This window comes from Solea senegalensis, linkage group LG4 (genome assembly GCF_019176455.1).
Source record: "Solea senegalensis isolate Sse05_10M linkage group LG4, IFAPA_SoseM_1, whole genome shotgun sequence".
Lineage (NCBI taxonomy): Eukaryota > Metazoa > Chordata > Actinopteri > Pleuronectiformes > Soleidae > Solea > Solea senegalensis.
This window is the reverse complement of record NC_058024.1, coordinates 20,176,638-20,198,183: the sequence shown is the minus strand read 5'-3', so window position 1 is coordinate 20,198,183 and position 21,546 is coordinate 20,176,638. Positions and strand designations below refer to the sequence as shown.

Genomic DNA, 21,546 nt, shown 5'->3' with positions numbered 1-21,546 from the left:
GATGTGAGGTCACCGCCACAAAGAGAGCAGGAGGTGTCTGGACAGTACAACAATAACTACTCAGATAATGAAACTAAATTATAGTCCTTCATTTTTATAAAATGTATTTTTTTGTGTGTCACCTGCATGTGTTATTCAACGCAGTACTCAATAACAATGTGCATGTTGTTGACTCATGCATCTCTTAGTCAGGATTGGGTGTGTGCTTCATGATGACAGGTAGGTATTTGGTCGGAAACGAAAACGAAACTGAAAAGAGACCTTTAAAAGTGCGGTTTCCTGTTCTAGACGGTCAGTGCATGGCAGCTCAAGCTCTCATCACACTGCTGGCAAATCTGCATCATTGATTTCAAGTGGAACTATTCTGTCCAGGTAACGTTTCTTTATTTATTTTCCTATTTCCTATATATATGTATATATGTGTGTATGTGTATAACTAAATCTCATTTCTTATTTATTTATCTACTTTGTCCAACCTCATCTTGTTTCACTGTACAATTGTGTGTGTTGGAATAACAACAAAGATTATATTATGTATATCCTAGATTTAAAAAAAGATTGTCACTGAGAATTAAACGACATGGAAGCTTATTGCATATTATATATATACATATGTATATACATATATAAATATATACACATATATAATATGCTATATATATTAATATATAATATTCTATATATATATATACATATACATACATATATAATGTATATACATTGCAAGAATATACATATTATTGTGCATATTATGATTATTGTTGTTGTTATATTCCTGGTAAAAGACATTTTGTGGTCTAAGTCCTTTCGAGTGAAAAGAAACCTACAGTACTCTGTAGGTACTGTGACAGACAGTGTGTCTCCTGTAGAGGGCGTACTGTTGATGAATTACACTCAAATGGTTACAAATGTATTCATGATATATTTGATATTGATATTATATTATGACAAGGATTTTTGAACAGGCAAGATATGTTTGCTCACATCTGATCCGTTTATATGCACAAAATTCCACGAAAATATATATAAACGTAAAATTCCACGAAAATATATACAAACGTATACATAAAGGTCTTAACTGCGTGTGGCATTAGATTGGATTTATTAACAGTCAAGTGTATAATGTGCACGAATCGCAGGACGCGATTCGAAGAGCTGTGTTTCTGTTTCCAGCTCATGCTGCGTTTAAGTGTTGGCGAAAAGCTGGGACATCTGAAGTTTCATATAAACACGTCGTGAGATTAAAATTATAAATGTTCTTCTTGTACAGGACATATCACTTATCGATCAGATATTACAGTATATAGTTTGAGAGGAAATGTGGTTTAAATAAGATTCAGTTGATTAGTCTACTTGTTTCATGTATTCCTAGAAATACGCTTATACATTTACATTACATTACATTACATTACATGTCATTTGGCTGACGCTTTTATCCAAAGCGACTTACAGTAAGTGCATTTAAACATTTGGGTACAAAAATTAACCAGTTTTTTTTTTTTTTTAATCGGCAATAGGCCTATGGTAATTGAGCCTGTCTGAAAAAGTACTGAGATAATAAAATGAAGGTGTGTTTTTTGAGGGAAGGCGCCCTCTCTGATTAGGAGTGATTAGTGATCAAAGTCAACGGTTTTCCCTGATCGTGGCACAGAGGCTACCTTCCTCAGCATGACAGTAATAAGTACGCAGTAGTTAGTGTGTTTTTCAGCCAAAGACTGATGACCAGACAGTGGCGAAGCATTACATTATATAGCTTACAATTATCTATATAATGTAAACTATATAGATAATTTATAGTTAACAATAAACAATGATCAGTGTCCCAAAAAAGTATGAAAAAGTATGTGGTCATCTGAAATAATATCAAGTCACAGACCCAACAGTGAGAGTTTATTGTGGAAAGTTCCCTTTGAAACTGAGAATGTATGCGGTAAATTGTAAATATGTACTTATAAGCCAAAACGGCTTAGCTTATTCTATATTCAATTGCTTAATTGCGTTCACAATTTTTTTTATCCATGTATAGCTTTGCTTTGGCTGTGAAAGGGTGTCTTGACTGACAGTATATGAACGGAACAGGGTCACTGGCAATGTGATCAGTAGCACCTGCCAAAACATGCCAAAATGGGTCCTTAGGTACCATTTTAACATGAAATAATAACACAGGTAAACGTAGATGTTACCAATCACATTAATTATGCCCCTGTGATCACGTCTCATGTGGAAACAGTCTACCATGAGCTAAATAAGCACAACTGAGTGATGACTGAGGTCATCCCTTTTTATCGTACTCCAACACTATATAAACACTAATAAATCAAATTGCCTGTGCTTGTGTGCTATTTTCACTTTCATTGTCTAATTTCTTGCCCCTTGCAGAAACCAGAAAACTTGCCCAATTTTCAACAACTGCCACATGCAAGCCATTGGAAAAACTGACTTTCACAAACCAGAGAAGAGGACCTAATACTGGTGACAGTATAAATGGCATTCAAGTAAAAACAATATACATGAGAAAAGCCACGGACACACGGGCAGCCACTGCCAGAGAGCAAGAGGGCAGAAGAAGTGCAGGGCTAGAAATGGAGGAGCGACGTGAAGGATTATATTGGGGAGACAGGGGAAGAGGAGGACGTTTAGAATTCGGGAGAGGAGGAGACAGGTATGCAGGAGGAGCGATTAAGGGGGGAGCAAATGTAGGTGGAGCGGGGCGTGCAGAGCGACAGAGAGGTGGAGTGGGTGGTGCAGAGCGACAGAGAGTGGAGTGGGTGGTGCAGAGCGACAGAGAGGTGGAGTGGGTGGTGCAGAGCGACAGAGAATGGGTGGTGCACAGACACATAGAGGTGGAGGGGGTGGTGCAGAGAGACATAGAGGTGGAGTGGTGTAGTGGAGTGGGTGGTGCAGAGAGACATAGGGGTGGAGTGGGTGGTGCAGAGACATAGTAGTGGAGTGGGTGGTGCAGTGGGTGGGTGGTGCAGGCGACAGAGGTGGAGTGGGTGGTGCAGGCGACAGAGAGGTGGAGCAGGGGGTGCAGAGCGACAGAGAGGTGGAGTGGGTGGTGCAGAGCGACAGAGAGGTGGAGCAGGGGGTGCAGAGAGAGGGCAAAGTGTGGATGGGAGAAGAGCACTAGGAGGTCACAGAAGAACTGGTTCGAGAGATAGACAGATAAGCAATGGAGGGAGATCACAGTCTACTAGTGGTGTTAGGGCACCAAGGGGCAGTCGTCTGGGCTACAAAACACTAGAAGAACTCTCTGGAGAAGACCCATCTGTGGTGGCCATCACTCTCTCATCATCCCCTGCTCTGCAAGATCACCTGTGTGCAACAGAAATGAGACAGGACCTTGTCGAACTCCTCTGCCTGGTGATGAGTAAAGCCTTCAAATCACAAGCAGAGAGAGGGACCCTGCAGCACCTGGCTAGCCTCATAAAGGATTCTTTGTTCTTCCGCACCACTCTGCCCCACTATCTGGCTGGCATGGTGTCAGAGTTCAACCCTCTCCGCAGGGAAAAGTACCCTCAGCATCTAGAAAACATCCTCACTCTTCTCCATCAGGTAAAATGAAGAACGCATCTATGGAAACCAGATAACTAATGAAGAAAAACATGACAAATATTAAATATTTAATTCTTAGAATTTGTGACCACCTTGTGATCACCTTTTTCTATGCCACTGGTGTTTTAGCTAATCTAAGACCACAATCTTGATCATTTGTGTTTTAAAGATCAAAACACAAATACAGAAATAAGCTTTTTCAACCGCTTCTTAAGATAAATAGAAATATTGATTTTGGCTTGTGTTACTCTTTCTATTACCAACTCATAAACTAGTTGTTGACCTTTCTGTAATTAGTAGAGTATTACTTTAACTAACTGTATTGAACATATGTTTGTTAGGTACTTAGCACCTTCCCTGCCAGCTCAGTTCAGGCAGTGAGTTTGCTACTGACGCTGCTCCAAGCCTCCATGAACAACCTGAGTGCATCGGGAGTGGACATTCAGCCTCAAATAGAGGAAACGGTGAAGGATCTTCAGAGTCTGGTCCTTCACCTCCAGGAGAAATCTAGGGACGGAACTCTCCGTTCAGACAGGGACACCTATTCCCTCCTAAGTAATGGTCAAGATAACGCAGGTAAATATTTGTTTTGAACAGCTTGTTGTTCCCTAAAGTCAGCAAGGTGAAGAAAAACAAAAACAAGCACTATAGATGTATGAGTAACTGACACACATTTTTTCTTCATACTCAGATGAAGAAGGGACACAGCAAGATTTCCGCACCATACCCATCTACCCACATCCTGAGGAGTTTCGGCAGGACTTCAGGCCCTTCCTGAGACCCAATTTCGTCTCTCGGCCCTTCAAACAAACCCACATCTACCTTGACACCCACTTTCGGCTACTGAGAGAGGACTTTGTTCAGCCACTCAGAGATGCAGTCCAGCAATTAGTCTGGCTAAAAACGGATCAAGGATACACTGATGAAGCTTTGAAAGCAAAGCGCCATGATGATATCCTTGTATACTTTAATGCACAGTTGTTGGGGCGCAAATGCACACACACAGGCCTTGCCTACACGGTCCAGTTTGATATTAAGCCACTTAAGGTCAGTCTCCGGATTGATGTGAATGCTTGTCCCAATATTATGTACTCGTATAACTCTAACTTTATTTCTTTCATCCTTTGTACAGTTTGTGCGCTGGGAGAATTCCAAGAGGCTCATCTATGGTTCCTTGATCTGCTTGTCCTGTGATAACTTTCAGAGTCTACTGTTTGCCACAGTTTCAGACCGTGACCCCAAACAACTGCAAAAAGGACGGGTCCTGGTTACTTTTACCGAAAGAAGCAGATTCCAGCTGGCTGGACTCGAGGTGGGGCAGTACATTTTGTGCCACAGTGTTTTTTTTAATGAAAAAATTGATCGTTTGTACGTCTCTCACTTGTATTAATGGGGTGGACAAAACAATACAGCTGTCCATCATTGTAACTTCTCACAAGTCTGGAGCAGCACAACCTGCAAGCTTTAAAATTACTATTAACCTGATGCCTCTTTTAAGCCACTGCAAATTATAACATACTGTAGACTATATACAATGTCAAATATATAGTAATTGAAAACACTATAGGAATTATTCCAGGCCGGTTGAGTTATTACAAACTGGTAAGTCAGTGTATTTACAGTAGATGTCCACCAGTGTGACTTTTAGTATATGTGGTTGTGGTAACTGTGGTTGCATATGAAACGGATCCCAGAACAAAGTTTAAATGATCTATATACCACATTGGAGTGTCATTTAGAGAGTACTAATATTAGTACCCTTTGCCTATGCAATGCCTATGCAATGTCTGCATAAGAAGCACCCGTTCCCACACTCATTTTCTCCCACATCTTCACAAGATAACCACATGCACAGATTCTTGGACACACGCACACCATCAGCTGCACACAAACTCCCTTTTTCCTTTGTTCCTTATCTCTTCAGCCTACGGCTTTGCGAGCTCCTCTTCACCGTCTTCCTCATTACTTTCACCATCGTCTTCCTCGCTTACCTTTCCTCTTCATTATCTTCCTCATTTCCCTTACCATTGACTTCCTCTCTAACTCGTCCTCGTCCTCTATATAACTCAACACAACTCACTTACTTTGAGCTACTTTTGCAGACATCTATGTAGACCCTGCTAAACTGGCTCCTTGATGCAGCAATAAATGACACAAAGACAACTTCTTTTCAGAGATTCTTTATTTCTCCTCTCCATCGGACAATCAGGCAATTTCCACCACAGGAGCTAGAGCCAATTTCAGCTGATATTCAGCTGGGTACATTTCAGCAGTCCATATACTGTATATACAAACGTAAACAACACACAGACATAGGGAGAACACACAAACATGCAAAATTATTGTATAGTAGGGTCCCGATCAAAGCAAGAACATTCTAACTGTGAGGTACCAACTGCCATGCTACACCTTTTTTTTTAAATTAGATTTGTTTTCATCTTTAGGGACCAGTAACATTAAACATAAGTAAAGTTAAACTAACTCTGTTCAACAGGACAATCAAGTGTTCCTTATGGTCGAGAGCACAGCCTACTTTGAGGCCTATAGGTACGTTTTGGAGGGCCTTCAGGAGCAGCGGGAGGACGAGCTGCCTTTCCAGAGGTATGTGCATGCCTGTGTTCTGTGGAGAAGTTTAAGATGTATTCCCACAGAACAAGTTCACGTGGATTTTTGAAAGGGCAGCAGGAGGAGGCATTGTACAAAGCAAGTTCAGTAATTGCACTTTTAATGCAATTGTAATGTTTAATGTTTCTGTGATTATGTGTATTCACAGAAATCACAAAGTAATGCAGTGCTCAATATGTCTCTCAGACTCTTGTCTCTTACAAACGGAAACAACACAAGAAATTGTTTTCTTCAGAGCAACTAGTTGACAAACAAATTAGTATTATTATTTTCATGATTGGTTAATCTGTTGGTATGTTTGATCAACTAATCATTTTTTAGTTAGAAAATGGAAAATAATATTGATTAGTGTTTACAAAAAAAACCCCTCAAAATTAAGTCCTCAAATGTCGTTATTTTCATTTGAAATAGTAAAAAGTGAGTAAAATAATTGCTGATATCTTAAGTAGTCAGTAGTCATAATTGAATAATTAATTAACTGTTGCATCCGGAACAATTACATCTACCTAAATGAATAACATAAACATCTAGAAAAACGTTTGCCAGTGTATTCGTTTTTCTTTTCAGGCTCCAGGTAATTGATTCTCAAGTTGCCCCACTCTGGGGTTTTAATTTGGGCGAACAATGTTTTTGACTGATACAATTTCATTGCATAACTTCAGGAACATTGTGGAGTGCAGGACCGATGTGCGACCCCCAGCTTATCTGCAAAGAAGAGATATGTATGACCTGTCGTCGATTGCTGAACCTAAATATCAGAAAAGCATGCCGCCCTTTCACAGCCTGAAGGCAGAACACTGGCCCGAAATGGAGAAGTTGGGGCTTGATGAGTCTCAGATGAAAGCTCTAAAGCTGGCCCTCACACAGGAACTGGCCATCATTCAGGGACCTCCTGGCACTGGTTAGAAAGCCATTCTTGGAAGAACCTCAATTAATACATGAACTATGTATGATGCATATTTGAACAATGACAAAAAAACATCCTTACTTGATTTTCTCAGGAAAAACACACGTTGGTCTTAAGATTGCACAAGCTCTGTTGACCAATCAGGATCTTTGGAGGGATGAAAATGGAAACAGTACAGTACTGGTAGTGTGTTATACTAACCATGCTCTGGATCAGTTTCTTGAAGGTAAGCAATGATGTCCATTTATATCAGACGTATTGTATATTTTGTTTGAATGGTTTGGTAAATGACGTCAGCCAGGACTCTTGTCAAAAAAAGGTGTGCATCTGTTCACAAGGCAAATAACTCTTGGCAGGTTTGTTTTACTGTGCCACAGAAGCCTTTTTTTCATGTTTTAGTGATGTGTCTTGCTCTGTGTAGTGTAAAGGACTATTTGTCTATTTCAAGGGATGTGATGAGTATTTGTTTGTCCTCTGCCTCTAAAAGGTATACACAAATTCCTGAAAAAGGGCATCGTGAGAGTAGGAGGTCGGAGCAACAGTGAGATCCTAAAGCATTTCAATCTGAGGGAGATCAGTCGCTCTGATATCTTCAAACGTTCACTGCCGCCTCACCTGCGTATAGCATTTAAAGAGGTGAACTCATGCTACAATCTATGTCTTGTGTCTTACCTTGATCATTCAAGTTGATTGACACGTGTTTTCCTCATGCATAGCAAAGTCTTAATTATGTATGGAAGGATACAAAAAGCTTAAACAGCCTCTAATAATTGAACCTATTACTGCATATTTTATATGACACACATTTCTCCCACAAATCAATTTTTACCTATGACCTGTTCAACAGATTTTTAAGCAGCTTCATGAAGAGGAGAGGAAGATCGAGAGTGACTGTGCAAAGCTGGAGTGTTCCTGGAAAGGCATCCTGCATGAAAACTTCCTACAGGAATTCATGTCAAATACACACTGGGCTGGTCTGCATAGGCCAAATTATGTGAGTCACAGTGATCCAAAACATTTCATTTTTATGTTCTAGAAAAACCCGAACATAGCACTGACTCATCATGTTATGTGTATGAATTTACTAGATTGCGCAACAAGTCTGTGAGTCCTTAAATCAGAGGTTCAGTCCGATCATGGAGTGGTTGGGTGTGGGCTCCATCGTCTTCCTGCAGAGGGAGACAGAGAATGCAAATGAAAATGAGGGTAAGGCTTTGAAGCAGCGCTCCACCGAAGGAGGATCTCATAGTTGCTTTCTTTTCATTGTGTGAACAGCATTTGAAAATTTCCTTTCTTTTTTTTATCAATACAAAGTTTAATCTTTAAACTTTTCTACACAGTCAAATGAAAGTAGGTTTAGGATAATTTAAATATTCATATTACTGCAATTATAATAGAACATCTAGGGTTGTTTTACTACGCCCTAACTGAGATGCACTTGAAGATGACCACGTTAAAGTGTTATATTATCAAAGGAGAGAGAGAACTCAAAATAGCAGACATTTAACATTATTACATCCTGATATACTGTAAAAGACAGAGAAAATATTGCATCATTTTAATTTTAATAATTCTTTATTTAAATGAAATGTGGATATGTAGCTAGATTTCATTTGGAAGAAATGAATGACAGTCAGACCCCAGTCTAGCTCAAGTTACTATAAGTATAATTCTGTCTGAGTGAATGAACTCTTGTGTTTTGCTACACCTTAGATGAGGAAGAGATGGAACTGGAAAAAGAGGAACTCATTGAAATCACAGAGGAGGCAGATCTGATCCAGGCAGAGCGGATAATTGACGACGACATTAGTCCCAGAGGTGATAGAGATCATGGGAAGAAGGGAAACATGAAGTCAGCTGTCAGAGAAGTAGAAGAATTGATGCTGGCTATGAACCTGGAGAAAGATGAAATACAGACTGAGCAGCGTGAGGATGAATGGGAGGTAAAATTACAAAGATCATGTCATGTGGAGAATGTAAAGAGTTTCATGAGTTTAATGTTTCAGCAGTAAAAAACGATTTGGAACACTTTATGAGAGGAGTGTGAACCAACCAGATCTTCATAGGTTACAGATACATATTCATTTTTTTCTGTATCCCTGAGGTGTAACAAATGTGTCCTCACACACAAATAATCTGAAAAACCAAGTCTGCTTGTTAGCAGTCTTGTGTGTTCATTTCTCGACACATTACTGCCACCAACTGTTGAGGGATTTGCCCCAAACCATTGCCCGGACTGTGTCTCATATCGCCACTCAGCAAAAACACATAGCTCTATAACTTAATTAGTGGCCTTAAGCACATGCATATAATGCCTAATTCCTGTATGTCTCTACCACCAGGTATGCCGAAAATAGGACAAACATGGAACTCAATTTAATAGCCCTACAACAAGTATTACTAATATCATAATATAAGTACAGTTTGTTGTGTTTCTGGAATAGTTTGTGAATCTGAGAATGTCTTCAAAAAACTAAAACCACTTCTACACTATAAATCCCTTTGCACCGCATGACTCCCTGTCATAGGTACACACACTATTTTGTGTCTGTCATCCCATCTCTCACTTCAAACTACAAATTTAATGATTACTTATCATATGATGTTATTTTTGACCTGGAATACACTAAGAGATTGGACCATCCATAATCAATTGCAGAGCAACAAACAAAATAACTAAATGCATTAACCTGATCTATGCAGATGCAACGGGAACAGAAGAAAAAGCTGATGCGCAAAATCAAAAGAGAGCTACAGCAAAGCTCAGCCATGACTGACGAGGAGGCAGATAAGGTCTCCGATGTTTGGGCCCTTACTCTGCCAGACAGATGGAGACTCTATCGGTAGGTTTGTTTCTGTGTTTTTCTGTGTGTCACTTTTCTTTCCTTCTTTCTCTATCTACTATATATGATCCTTTTTTCAGCATTACCTTTCCATCACATAGCTTTTTTATGTTTCTGTCTTCCTTCCCCAACATTTGGATTTTTCTTGCTCTGTTCCTCTCATCCCCCCCAAACAACCTTTGGCCTGGTATAAGTAGTCTATTCCCAGTGTGTATATTTGCATCCACTAATCATCATTAAAATGTATCCCAGAGGATCCTCTGACCTCAGAGAGCCAAAACGGAACTTTTATCACAAAAAATCAAAAATTAGAGAACATTATAGTGCTATTACTTTTAACTAAAATACACAGACACATAATGAGATAGGTTTCACAGTGTTTCACTATTATTTACATTTTGTCTGCAGTTTGTGGGTGGCACGCTACAGAAAAGACCTTAACACCAAAGCGGTAGGGACTGAAGAGGCCTATCAGAATGCAGTGGAAAGACTGGCCGAAGTACGACAACATGAGGACCTCTTTCTCCTCAAGAAAGCCACGGTACTGTATAATTGAAAGAATGGATATACTCCATGAGTTATTTATATAGCACTTTTATCTCCAAACATTCATGTTCAGAACAGTTTCACGCGAGGAAGATAAACGTATACTGCATCTTGTTCGTAGGTAATCGGCATGACAACAACAGGGGCAGCCAAATATCGTTCAGTTCTACAGCAAGTGCGTCCACGTCTGGTCATTGTAGAGGAGGCTGCACAGGTTTTCGAGGCCCACACTATCACCACACTGAGCCAAGCGTGTCAACATCTCATCCTCATTGGAGACCACCAGCAGGTAAGAGCTTACACAGTCAGATAGCTTAATGTCCCACGAAATGTCATTAAACTGTGTCGCAGGTACAGCATGTGTATGCCAGTGGATTTGGTCAGTCCAATATGGCGATTAGGTAAATTGGACACTCTAAATTCACCGTAGGTGTGAATGTGAGTGTGAATGGTTGTTTGTCTCTACATGTGGCCCTGTGATGGACTGGCGATCTGTCCAGGGTGTTCTCCACCTATCGCCCCTATCTCAGCTGAGATTGGAACAGCACCCCTAGCACTTGAAGATGAATGGATGGATGTCAATTTCATGTCATAAAGAGTTAAAGGGATTTGTACATTCATGTGATGTCAGTATTTTATAGGTTTGTGTGTGTTGCTGTGAGGGAAATAGATGCCGGACAAGTAAAATAAAACACCCCACGCCAGACATGATAAGAGAACAGTGAGGAGTTGTATGCTGGAAATCAGTAGACTATTACAGGAACTTGTCAGGGCCTGCCAAGGACATATGGCCAGGCAGCCTGTCTAGCAATCTGCAGGATGCAATCACAACTACACACAGTTCTATCACACATCTCAGTATTCCGACCTGGTCTCTCCTGGTTGTATAACTTATGTCTGCTCTTCTCCTAATATTTACTCATTGCACTGTGTTTATTCATGGATTTATGCAAGTGTTTGACTATAAAAACAAAATCTGACTTCTTTATTCGTCCTGAAGGTTCGGCATGACTGAGAATGGAATATAAAATAGAGTTTGACTTGAAAATTGCCTTTTTTGTAACTTTGGCTTAGAAATCAATGGCCATGTTATACAGATAAATTAGATAAATATAAAAGTTATTCATGACTACCTGAGGTGGGTCCAGTTTAATGTACCAGTACATGAAGACTACAGCTGGAAAATAATGCAATCAATATTGTGGTATCTCTGATTTATTGTATTTCTGGAGTATTTAACAAGATGAATTATTCTAAATACAAAATTATGGATTACTCTGTTTATTATGAGTTTCAAACCATTTGAGTACTTATTTAGACGTTATGAACACCCGTTCAGAGCTTTGTTCTTGTGGAACCCAAGTTTAGTATGTACATGTAATGGAGGTGGTTTGATAACACTTTGAGTAAAATAAGCTTTGGCATTTTGTGCCGTTCATTAATCCAAGGTTTGGTGTTGAAACGAGCAGAACACAATGCTCCTCATTAATAATATAATTTGCCTTTCCTCCCCCACACCCCTCCCACATACACTCACAATCACACTGTTCTATCCTGTGGCTAAATTAGGTGTGTATACACACACGTGTACACAGACACGCACACACTTGAGCACAGACAGGCTTGTACACATGCACTTGCACACACACACGCACACGCAAATCAGCCAAAAATGTAACAGGACAACAACAGAAAGTGAGTTAGAGTGCATTTGCATACATTCTTTATTCCCATCAATAACAAAACAGAAACACATTGCAATATATAGTTTATCCTGTCTGGACATGCTACTCTATCAAAAGTTATTTCCTCTGTGAAGGTGTTCACTAGCATTTGCAGAACTGCAGTTGGAGTGATGACTCTAAGCGCATGACCATGACAGTCATCTCTTTAATACTACTTCTCTTACATGGTGATGCATTATTCATTCATTAACACAATCAAGCAAGATTCACTTCAGTAAACTCAGAAGGTTAATTTGATCACCACTGGGTGGGAGAAGGCAAAAAGCAGTAAATCAGCTTGTTTCAGGTCAGAAATGGGTCATTTCAATTTTCAATTAAACGTTATCTAAAGTGCCATATTAATCGTTAAAAAAACCTCGGCCATTATACCACACAAAATATTCCTCAAAAATAATAAGTGACAAAACTGTGATTTCTCCCTTTAGCTACACCCCAGTGCAACAGTGTATGAACTTGCTAGGAACTTCAACCTGGAAATCTCCATGTTTGAAAGAATGGTGAATATGGGAATTCCTTATGTCAGGCTCAACTACCAGGTATGTGTTCAGTTTTTAAATTGTTTCTATTATCTATTGCACGATCTGTCACTCAGTAAAATGTAGACAACTTTGACAAGCAATTAAAGACAAGTTAAATTCATTACACTTGTACGTGTATAGCTCTGTATATAATGATAATAATATTTTCATAAATAATTTCTTTTGTTTGACAGCATCGTATGAGGCCAGATATTGCTCGTCTTCTGACCCCCCACATCTACAAAACACTGGAAAACCATTCCTCTGTGTTGGACTATGAAGACATTAAGGTGTGTATTTCATCTTCTACTTGCCTGTTTTTCATAGTGTATATCTGTTTACTTGCCTGCATGGAAAGAAAAAACTTGGACTTGGTATACAAAAATAAGAATATTAAATATTGTAATTACCAGAGTTACCAAGAATATGTTGTCTTTCAGGGGCTTAATACCAATCTATTCTTTGTGGAGCACAACCATCTCGAAGAAATGAAAGATGGGAAAAGCCACCAGAACCTACATGAGGCCATGTTTGTGGTCGCTCTGTGCCGCTATCTTCTCCTCCAAGAATACAAACCAGAGCAAATTACCATCCTTACAACCTATACTAGCCAGTTCCACTGTCTGCGCAAACTTATGCCTGCTAGCCAGTTCCTAGGTGTCAGAGTGCATGTAGTAGACAAGTACCAGGGGGAAGAGAATGATATTATCTTGTTGTCTCTGGTCCGAAGCAACCACCATGGTAAAGTTGGCTTTTTGAGCATCCCCAATCGTGTCTGTGTAGCCTTGTCCCGTGCCAAGAAAGGTCTCTACTGTATTGGTAACAGTGCAACACTTTCCCGTGTCAAACTGTGGACCAACATCTTTCATACGTTGCGAGAGAAAAAGCAGATCGGTGAGGCTCTGACCCTGTGCTGTCAGAATCATCCAGATCGGCAGATAAAGGCTACTTGTGGTGAGGACTTCAAACAAGCACCAGAGGGTGGCTGCACTCAGCCTTGCCAATTCCGTTTGGATTGTGGCCATGTTTGCGCAAGTGTCTGCCACCCCTATGACCCTGAGCACAAGAAGTACAAGTGTGCCAAACAGTGTCAGAAGACTTTATGTGATCTCAGTCACAAGTGCCCACTTGTGTGTTACAGAGAATGCCCAAAGCAATGTCCAGTGAAGGTTCAGAAGATCATACCCCAGTGTCAACACCCTCAGATTGTTCCTTGCCACCAGGATCCAGAAACATTTAAATGCAAGGAGCCTTGTCAGAAAATGCTCAGTTGTGGTCATCCATGTAAATCCACCTGCGGGGAGCCATGCACTAGTACGTGTATGGCAAAGGTCTCCCTTGTACTCAAGTGTGGCCACAGCCAGCAGGATGCTTGTTTTTACAAAACAGTGATAGAGGAGCCTGTCTGTAGGACCCGATGTAAGCATCAGCTAAAATGTGGCCACTTCTGTCAAGGTAGCTGTGTGAAGTGTTATCAGGGACGCTTCCATATTCCATGTTATCACAAGTGTGAGCGTCTCCTGGTGTGCTCTCACAACTCCAAGCAGCCCTGCTTTCAAGAGGGTTCCCCTTGTCAGAGACCATGTGAGAATTGTTGCGTCCACAGTCAGTGTAAGAAGAGTTGTGGGCAGTCCTGTACTCCATGCACTGAGCCCTGTTCCTGGCATTGCCCTCATCATAGATGCAGAAGGCTTTGCAGTGAGCCATGTGATCGTCCACCTTGCACCCAACCCTGTGGCAAAACCCTGAAGTGTGGCCATCCATGCATAGGCCTGTGTGGAGACAAATGTCCCAGCAAATGCCGCATCTGTAACCATGATGAGGTCACAGAGATTCTCTTTGGGACTGAGGATGACCCTGAGGCTCACTTTATTCAACTAGAGGACTGTGGACACATCTTTGAATACACAGCCATGGACAAGTTCATGGGAATGGATGACAACAAGGTGGCTACTGAGGAAGAGGTGGCCATTAAACTAAAGGAATGCCCCAAGTGTCGGACTCCAGTCCGCAAAAACCTTCGATATGGAGCTCACATCAACCACAGTCTGGCTGAGATTGAGTTGGTAAAGATGAAGATAAATGGAAATGCTAAAGATACTGAAAAGCACAGGGAGGCTCTTAATCAACAGTGGGAGGAAAGACTTGCCACCTCTAGAAGTCTTCAGCAATACAAGGACATCAGTGACATGTTGGAAAAGCCTCGTCTCACAGCAAAAGATCTGTGGGTGCTAGAACATAAGATGGCTTTCTTAACAAGAGTTACGGAGCTCATTGAGAAAACAGAAAACATGTCAGAGAACCAAAGTTCCATGTTTACAATGGATGCTGAACAGTTTGTAATCTGGCTGTATTACCACAACCAACATTTTACAGAACAGCAGGTCTATGATTTGGAGAGACAGTTACAGAGGCTCACGTTTCTTGCTGAACTCAACATCCGTTGTCATGAAGCAGAGAAGAGAGGACAAGGTAGAACGATGCAGCTTGAGGTGCAAACAATGAGAAAAGTTCTACAACAGCTTGGCCAATTCACTGAGCAAGATGAAAGAAGAGTGAAGGAAACCATGAAAGAGCTGAACAAGAAGCTTCCACTCCCAGGCTTGGGAATTTGTGATGAGGAGAGAAAGATGATCATCTCAGCCATGAAAGTACGTGCTGGACACTGGTACAAATGCCCTAATGGTCATGTCTATCTTATAACGGAGTGTGGAGGGGCTATGGAGAGTCGACAGTGCCCTGATTGTGATGCTACTATTGGTGGGGCCAGTCATAGATTGGCAGATGGCAACCAAGTGGCTTCAGAAATGGATGGCGCACTGCATCCTGCTTGGTCTGAGGCCAACAACCTTCTTAATTTTGAACTCTGAAAGAAAGAAAACTCAAGAATAAGGAGGGAACAATGCCACCATGGGAAAGAGCGTGGTTCCAGGATAATTCACTAATGACTAATATATATGCATGTGCTTGAAAAAAAAGAAAATGTACTTATTTGCTAATCGAAGTATGTTCCAAACAAAGTTGGAACTAATCAAACCATGAAGTGCAAAACAAGCTATGGAAATAAACAAAAATGGAACTGGAAATCTATTCATCATAAACAAATCAAGCTTAGCGCAGCCCCTGCGTCAGACATTGTTGGTTCACCTCTGATGGAAGCACAGTGCTTGTCTCACTAATCCTGTAGACCAGGAGGACCCAGTGGAACAGAGAGGCAGGAAGTGGAGGAGCGTCACCCAAGTGCGAGAGAGAGGGCAATGTGCCCTCTGGTGGCAATTGGTGGAAAAGAGCAGGGGTGACGGACTTAATTCCCAAGAGAGGAGACATCTCTCTGCCACAATAGTTTTGCTTTCCAGGCCAAGCTGCCATCTTTTCAATCCCCACCATTGGGTGCAAAACCTGACAAACATAAAGGCTTGAGTAGTTTTGCAGATACTTTGAATAATAATGTAAGCATAGTGAGAGACGTGTGTGCCCAGGTGGAATTTAAACCTTCCATTTGTAGAGTTGAATAAACCAAATGCTATAGTAATTTGGTCTTAAAGTTAGTGTCTTATCGATGCCATCTCTACATTTGTCTTATGCTGGTATTGTGTTGGCTGCATTTCAAATGATCAGAAACTTGCTTATTAATGTTCTCTTGGAGGTGTTTCATCAGCAAAGTTTGTTTAGGTCCAGCGTCTTTTCATAACACCGGATACTCTTAGGAGACAGAAACTGTGTGATGCAATGTCATAGACACAAGATAACCCTGCTGCTTACAGTAACCAAAATATTTATGGTAGTTATCGTGTTACCTTTGAGCCTCCTCGCGTTCAATGAAAACCATGTGTCTTGGATAAATAATAAATGAAAGGTTTGTTTCAGAGTTAATTTGTTTGTGTACATAGTTGTGCTACGGAGATTTTGCTTTTAACTTTTACTAGTGCACAGCATAATTGCAACATATTTCAGCACGCCAGCTATTTCCTGCATCTTAGAAATACTGGGATGTAATTATCCAGACATTTCCCTGCATACCTCTGAGAAAAAAAAGTATTTTGATGTGCCATGTAATTGCTCTTTATTGTGTATCTACCCCTAATAAAAATCTAATCATTTTGAAGTCCATTCAGTCACATTCGGGTTTTGTGTTGTGTTATCGACCCACTTCTGAGTCATCTTTGAACTCTGTATAAGACTTTAACACAAACTTAGTTTTAATTGTTTGCCATCACACTGCCACGCTGACTTGTCTACTTTCAAATTTGCCACATTTCTACCTTGTGTTGGCATCTCTCCTCTTTTCCTGTTCACTGATTATTTGGGCTCAGTTAATATGGTTTTCATATCCTTCCTGGATTTAACTGTTCCATATCGACTAGAAAGCAGAAAGCCTCACACCAAGAAACTGACAGGAGACTGAAACGTTTAACATGGAAAGAGATGGGCAGTTTAAATGAGAAGGAGGTGCAAGTAGATTGATTGAATAATGTGTTTTCAGTTCAGTCAGTGGATCAGGTGAAGAAGACAGAGGTAAATGCAGAGAGAATGGACCTGATTTGATATGAAGTGAATGGAGTCGTTTGACTGAGCTTCCTCTCCACTGGACCAGGAACGGTGTAAAGGAAAGAGGTATCTGGAAATACGGAAGTTCAAAAAAAAAAAAAAGACTCCAATGTCATTTATCTTGATTCAATATTGACTATTTAAAATATGTTTCTTTTTTAAATTAATTCTGGGATATAGTGAGCAGATATGATGGGGCAGTAGGGGCCTTGCCCATCCAACTATACATGAGCGGTAACTTTTAATAGGTTCTGAGTTTGGTAATATGTCAGCCACACAACCTGTGGTTTTAATTGGTGCCTAATTGCAGTGTGGGCAGTGCATTGATAAGTTATTACCATGGTCCTCTCATGAGATACCAGCCAACTGCTCACAGGACATGTACATGTCATCACATCAAAACTTTGATTAAGGCTGTGGGAAAATCACTGGCCCTGATCACATTTTGGTTCAGCTTCCAGGCTGATTTAAATGTAAATTCATTTTATTTCAGTTCCTCCCATCTTGACAGTGTCTTGATACGGGGGCAGGGTGGGAATTGAAGGGAAAAGGAGCGATTCTGCCCAGGTAAGCATATTTACTTTGTGAGTGCTTGATTCTAAACTAATTTGAATAACTGTGTGAAAGCCAATTTGGTTTAATTGAGCTCTGCTCATCTGAACACCTGCAACTAGATTGGTGACTGACATTAAGTTATTTTGCCGCAATGAGGCCCAAAGTGTTGCTTCAACTGCTTCATAATTCTGGATTTACCTGCAATTTTTTAATACAACGCCATATGCCATGTGCTTTGCAGAATATGCAATGAGCTCAGCCTGGTGTTTCACAGAGCAGCACTGAAATATGGCCAAGCAAGGGAATATAATACCTGGGCTAATCCATTCTACTCTCCCGTGCCTGTGCACTGTGACAAACGTGGTTTATTACCATTACCATCAGTGTATGATTATCAATATGTATTAGGGCATCTCACCATCAAGCAGAGCCCCAACAGGCCATGACAGGTCTAAAACAAACTACCTTTGTGCTCCATTGAATGAAAACATTAGGCAAAGATGCAGCTCCCCCTGGTGCCACTGTAGCACACCTGAATCTGCCCCGAGGGGTTGAGTGGGTATTTGTTTTAGCAGAGACCAGAACACACGCTGTCCTTGCCGCTGTGTGTGTTTATTTTGTGCACGTAACTCACGTTACTGCATCATTTGTGCACCGTCAAATAATCCTTTTAACAAATACAGAGAGACTTTTGGTGAGCACACATATGTCACTGCCCTTTGAAGCTGGTAAATCAGCAGAAGATGATGATTTCACTCGGACTGGGGTAAAGACTGCAAGGGGGAGAGTAAAGTGTTAAAAAGAGTAATTGTTTATGAAATCATAATCCTCTAAAATGATAGAGTTGTCACATGCACCATGTCTTACTAATAAAAACGTCAGTCAATGTTAATGTATACAGCACTTTTTTGAATCAGATATTCAGGCATTTACGTATGTCGTACTTTACATGTGTTTACATTAGAGCTGAAACAATTACTCAATTATTTGAATTACTAAATGAATCGTCCACTGTTTTGATAATCAATTAATCCGTTTGAAGCTTTTTTTTCACTATTAAAACAAGATTTCTGATTGTTTCAGCGTCTTTAATGTGAATATTTTCTTCGTTTCTTTGATTCATTTACGAAGAAATCATTAAAAACTGAATCTGTTTGGTTTGTGGACAAAACAAGACATCCGAGAACATCATCATTTCCAGGTTTGACGAACACTGATTACTCGATTAATCGATTAAAAGAAAGGTTTTGCATGCAAATTTTAAGATAAATGCATACAAAACACAATATAATAAATCATCAATCAATTAGTATAGTGTTTTTCACATGAGTAGACTTAATCCACTTTGCATTTGTGATGAATAATGCAGAATTTGAAGTTGGTGGGAAAAAATTGCCTACTCCTTTTATTTTATTACTACTATTAAAACAACTAATATTACTATTATTATTAGACATTAAATGCTATCTCCATCCTGCTCATTTTTCAGCTTTTACTCCACCATCTTCAGCCTGTGCTTAAACTGTCACATGGAGGCAGCATCGTCACTTCTCACCACCACCGTCCAGTGTTTATGCAGTGTTTATGAAGTGAGCAGAGAGTGTGATGCAATATATGTGGCTGGAAAGAACAGTTTAAAGCCACAGCATGTCCTATATGCCAACTGAAGTAAATGAGAATTTTCCTGTTTATGTTTTACCTTAAGCAGATGCAGCTGCTCACATTTGGAACGGCTTCCTGCGAAAGCGCTGTTTGCCCTTGACCTCCTGTTTTATGTAGCATTCTTAGAGGTCTGTGGACTTTATTCCGTGATGCACTTGCTCTTGTTGTTTTTAAGGATTTGCTCCTATCTCTTGTCCTTGCCCTTTCCCCTTATTTTATTTACCGGGCGTGTTTTGTAAGCTGGGGGATATTTGATAAAATTGTGCGAGTAAAAGGTCAGCACCTTAGATCAACTCTATCACGGGGAAGACAAGAAGTGTTGAGAAATGATGAATGGCTGTCTAAGTTTGATCACATTTACAGAGAGCCAAAACTTTCAAGTTTAAGTACACCCTTAAGGTTTTTACACGTTTTCCTTTCGGCTTCTCCCTCCCTGATTTGGCAGATATTTTACGACAGATGTCCTTCTTGACACAAACCTCCAGGCTTGGGACGGACACTAGGAGGACACTGGATGTGTCCCAGAGACTTGAATCCACCAGGTTGCACTAGGTTTCGAACACATTATTTAGAAATTGTCGGGCCACATTGGCTGAGACAGCCTGACTCTATATGTAGCCCCATAAATATTTTCATTTCGGTCGTCGTTTTTACATTGAACATGCATAGAAGAAGGAAAAACAGGCAATAACCATGGTGACAGTTATGCTGCGAACAAGCTGTTTGAACAAACATGCAGCCCCTGCTGTGCTGTAATGTAAATGTGATGGAATGTTGCACCATGTGCCCATATAAATGTGTGTGTGTGTGTGTGTGTGAAATGGTGAATGGCAAAACTATAGTCAGCGTTTGAGACGTCATCAAGACTAGAAAAGTGCTGTGAATATATTGATTTAAATGAATAAATAGACAAAATATACAAAAGTACATTCTTGTCTGCCAATGGTTCTAGTGTGGAACTTCATCAACCGACGTTTGAACATCTTGCTATGATCATTTTCTTAACCGAGTGGAGATGTTCTGCACTTTAAGCACTGTGTGAGTAGAGAAAATGAATTTGGACAGCTGGGAAGGCACAGATAGTTACATTGTGCCAAGACAGCAAAACAGGATCTGGGGGAAAAGCCATTCAAAAGCCCTCTGTCAGTCCCTTTAGTGACAGAACCGCACTGTCGCTGGCAGAGTGCACTCTCTCACCTGATCACCACTGCAGCACCATCTGATTATGCTTAGGTAGCATCCAGTACCCATTACATGAGCAGATAAAGAGATAATGAATAAATGAAAGATGCACTCATTAGGTTTCCTGCATTCGCACTTGTTCACAACTTTTAAACAATGATGTTTTTTCTTCCATTTCTTAAACCAAGATTGGATGTTTACTCCTGTTTGTGCCAAGTGCTGCTCTCCCTGACTCCAATTCTTAACTGATGGTATAAATGTGATGTCATGAAAATGTTATTTTTCCTCGCTTCCTGAAAAAATAAAGGAACGCAAGTCTGTCTCGCTAAATTGATGTTTACAGAAGAGACGAGGGGCACGTTTTAAAACACTACAATAACGGGGGTATCAAATTTATTGTGCAGTTGGCACAATAAATATGATGAATGGTTCCCCGGTGCACAACTGTTAGCACATATGTTGCTTCAACATCTGTTCAGTCATCAGCTGCTCTGCCACTCTCAGCGTTGTTTGTCTCACATTATGTCTGCGCAAAAGGCGGCGGGGGGTGTAAATAACATTAGCTTTCTCCTCCTCACGGGGGCCATTTGTGGGGGGTCAACAAAACTCGTAAAACAAGTGGTAGTCTTGTACAGACAGTGCGGTATTACGTCACTGTGATGTGTTCAAAATATGACCACAGATACTGCAACAGGGAATCTACAGTTACTGCAGTTACCTACAGGCTTGGTGAAATTCAAAGTTCTCACTCCCTCATCAGATCAGTTAAAAAGACTTAACAATTCTAAAAACGCGGATTAATCTCCAACAGTTATCAGGGAAATGTCTAAAATTTCAATATTTAACCGAGGAGTCTGGTG

General features: G+C 40.4%; 1 protein-coding gene across 2 annotated transcripts; it reads left to right on the top strand.

Moving 5' to 3' along the window:
• Positions 1–29: 29 nt before the first annotated feature.
• On the top strand, positions 30–16,849 carry znfx1 (zinc finger, NFX1-type containing 1). 2 transcript variants are annotated; one of them, XM_044023525.1, is made up of 20 exons: positions 30–219; positions 289–372; positions 2,380–2,742; positions 3,059–3,555; positions 3,897–4,131; positions 4,247–4,602; positions 4,688–4,867; positions 6,050–6,156; positions 6,843–7,081; positions 7,182–7,313; positions 7,575–7,723; positions 7,935–8,081; positions 8,176–8,293; positions 8,801–9,030; positions 9,791–9,930; positions 10,339–10,471; positions 10,598–10,765; positions 12,647–12,757; positions 12,934–13,029; positions 13,180–16,849. In XM_044023525.1, the coding sequence occupies exons 3-20, from the start codon at positions 2,511–2,513 to the stop codon at positions 15,607–15,609; spliced, it is 5,700 nt and encodes a 1,899-aa protein (XP_043879460.1). In that variant the 5' UTR covers positions 30–219; positions 289–372; positions 2,380–2,510; the 3' UTR covers positions 15,610–16,849. The 2 variants fall into 2 exon arrangements, with proteins under 2 accessions (XP_043879460.1, XP_043879459.1); XM_044023524.1 differs by having other exon boundaries at positions 30–372.
• Positions 16,850–21,546: the final 4,697 nt, after the last annotated feature.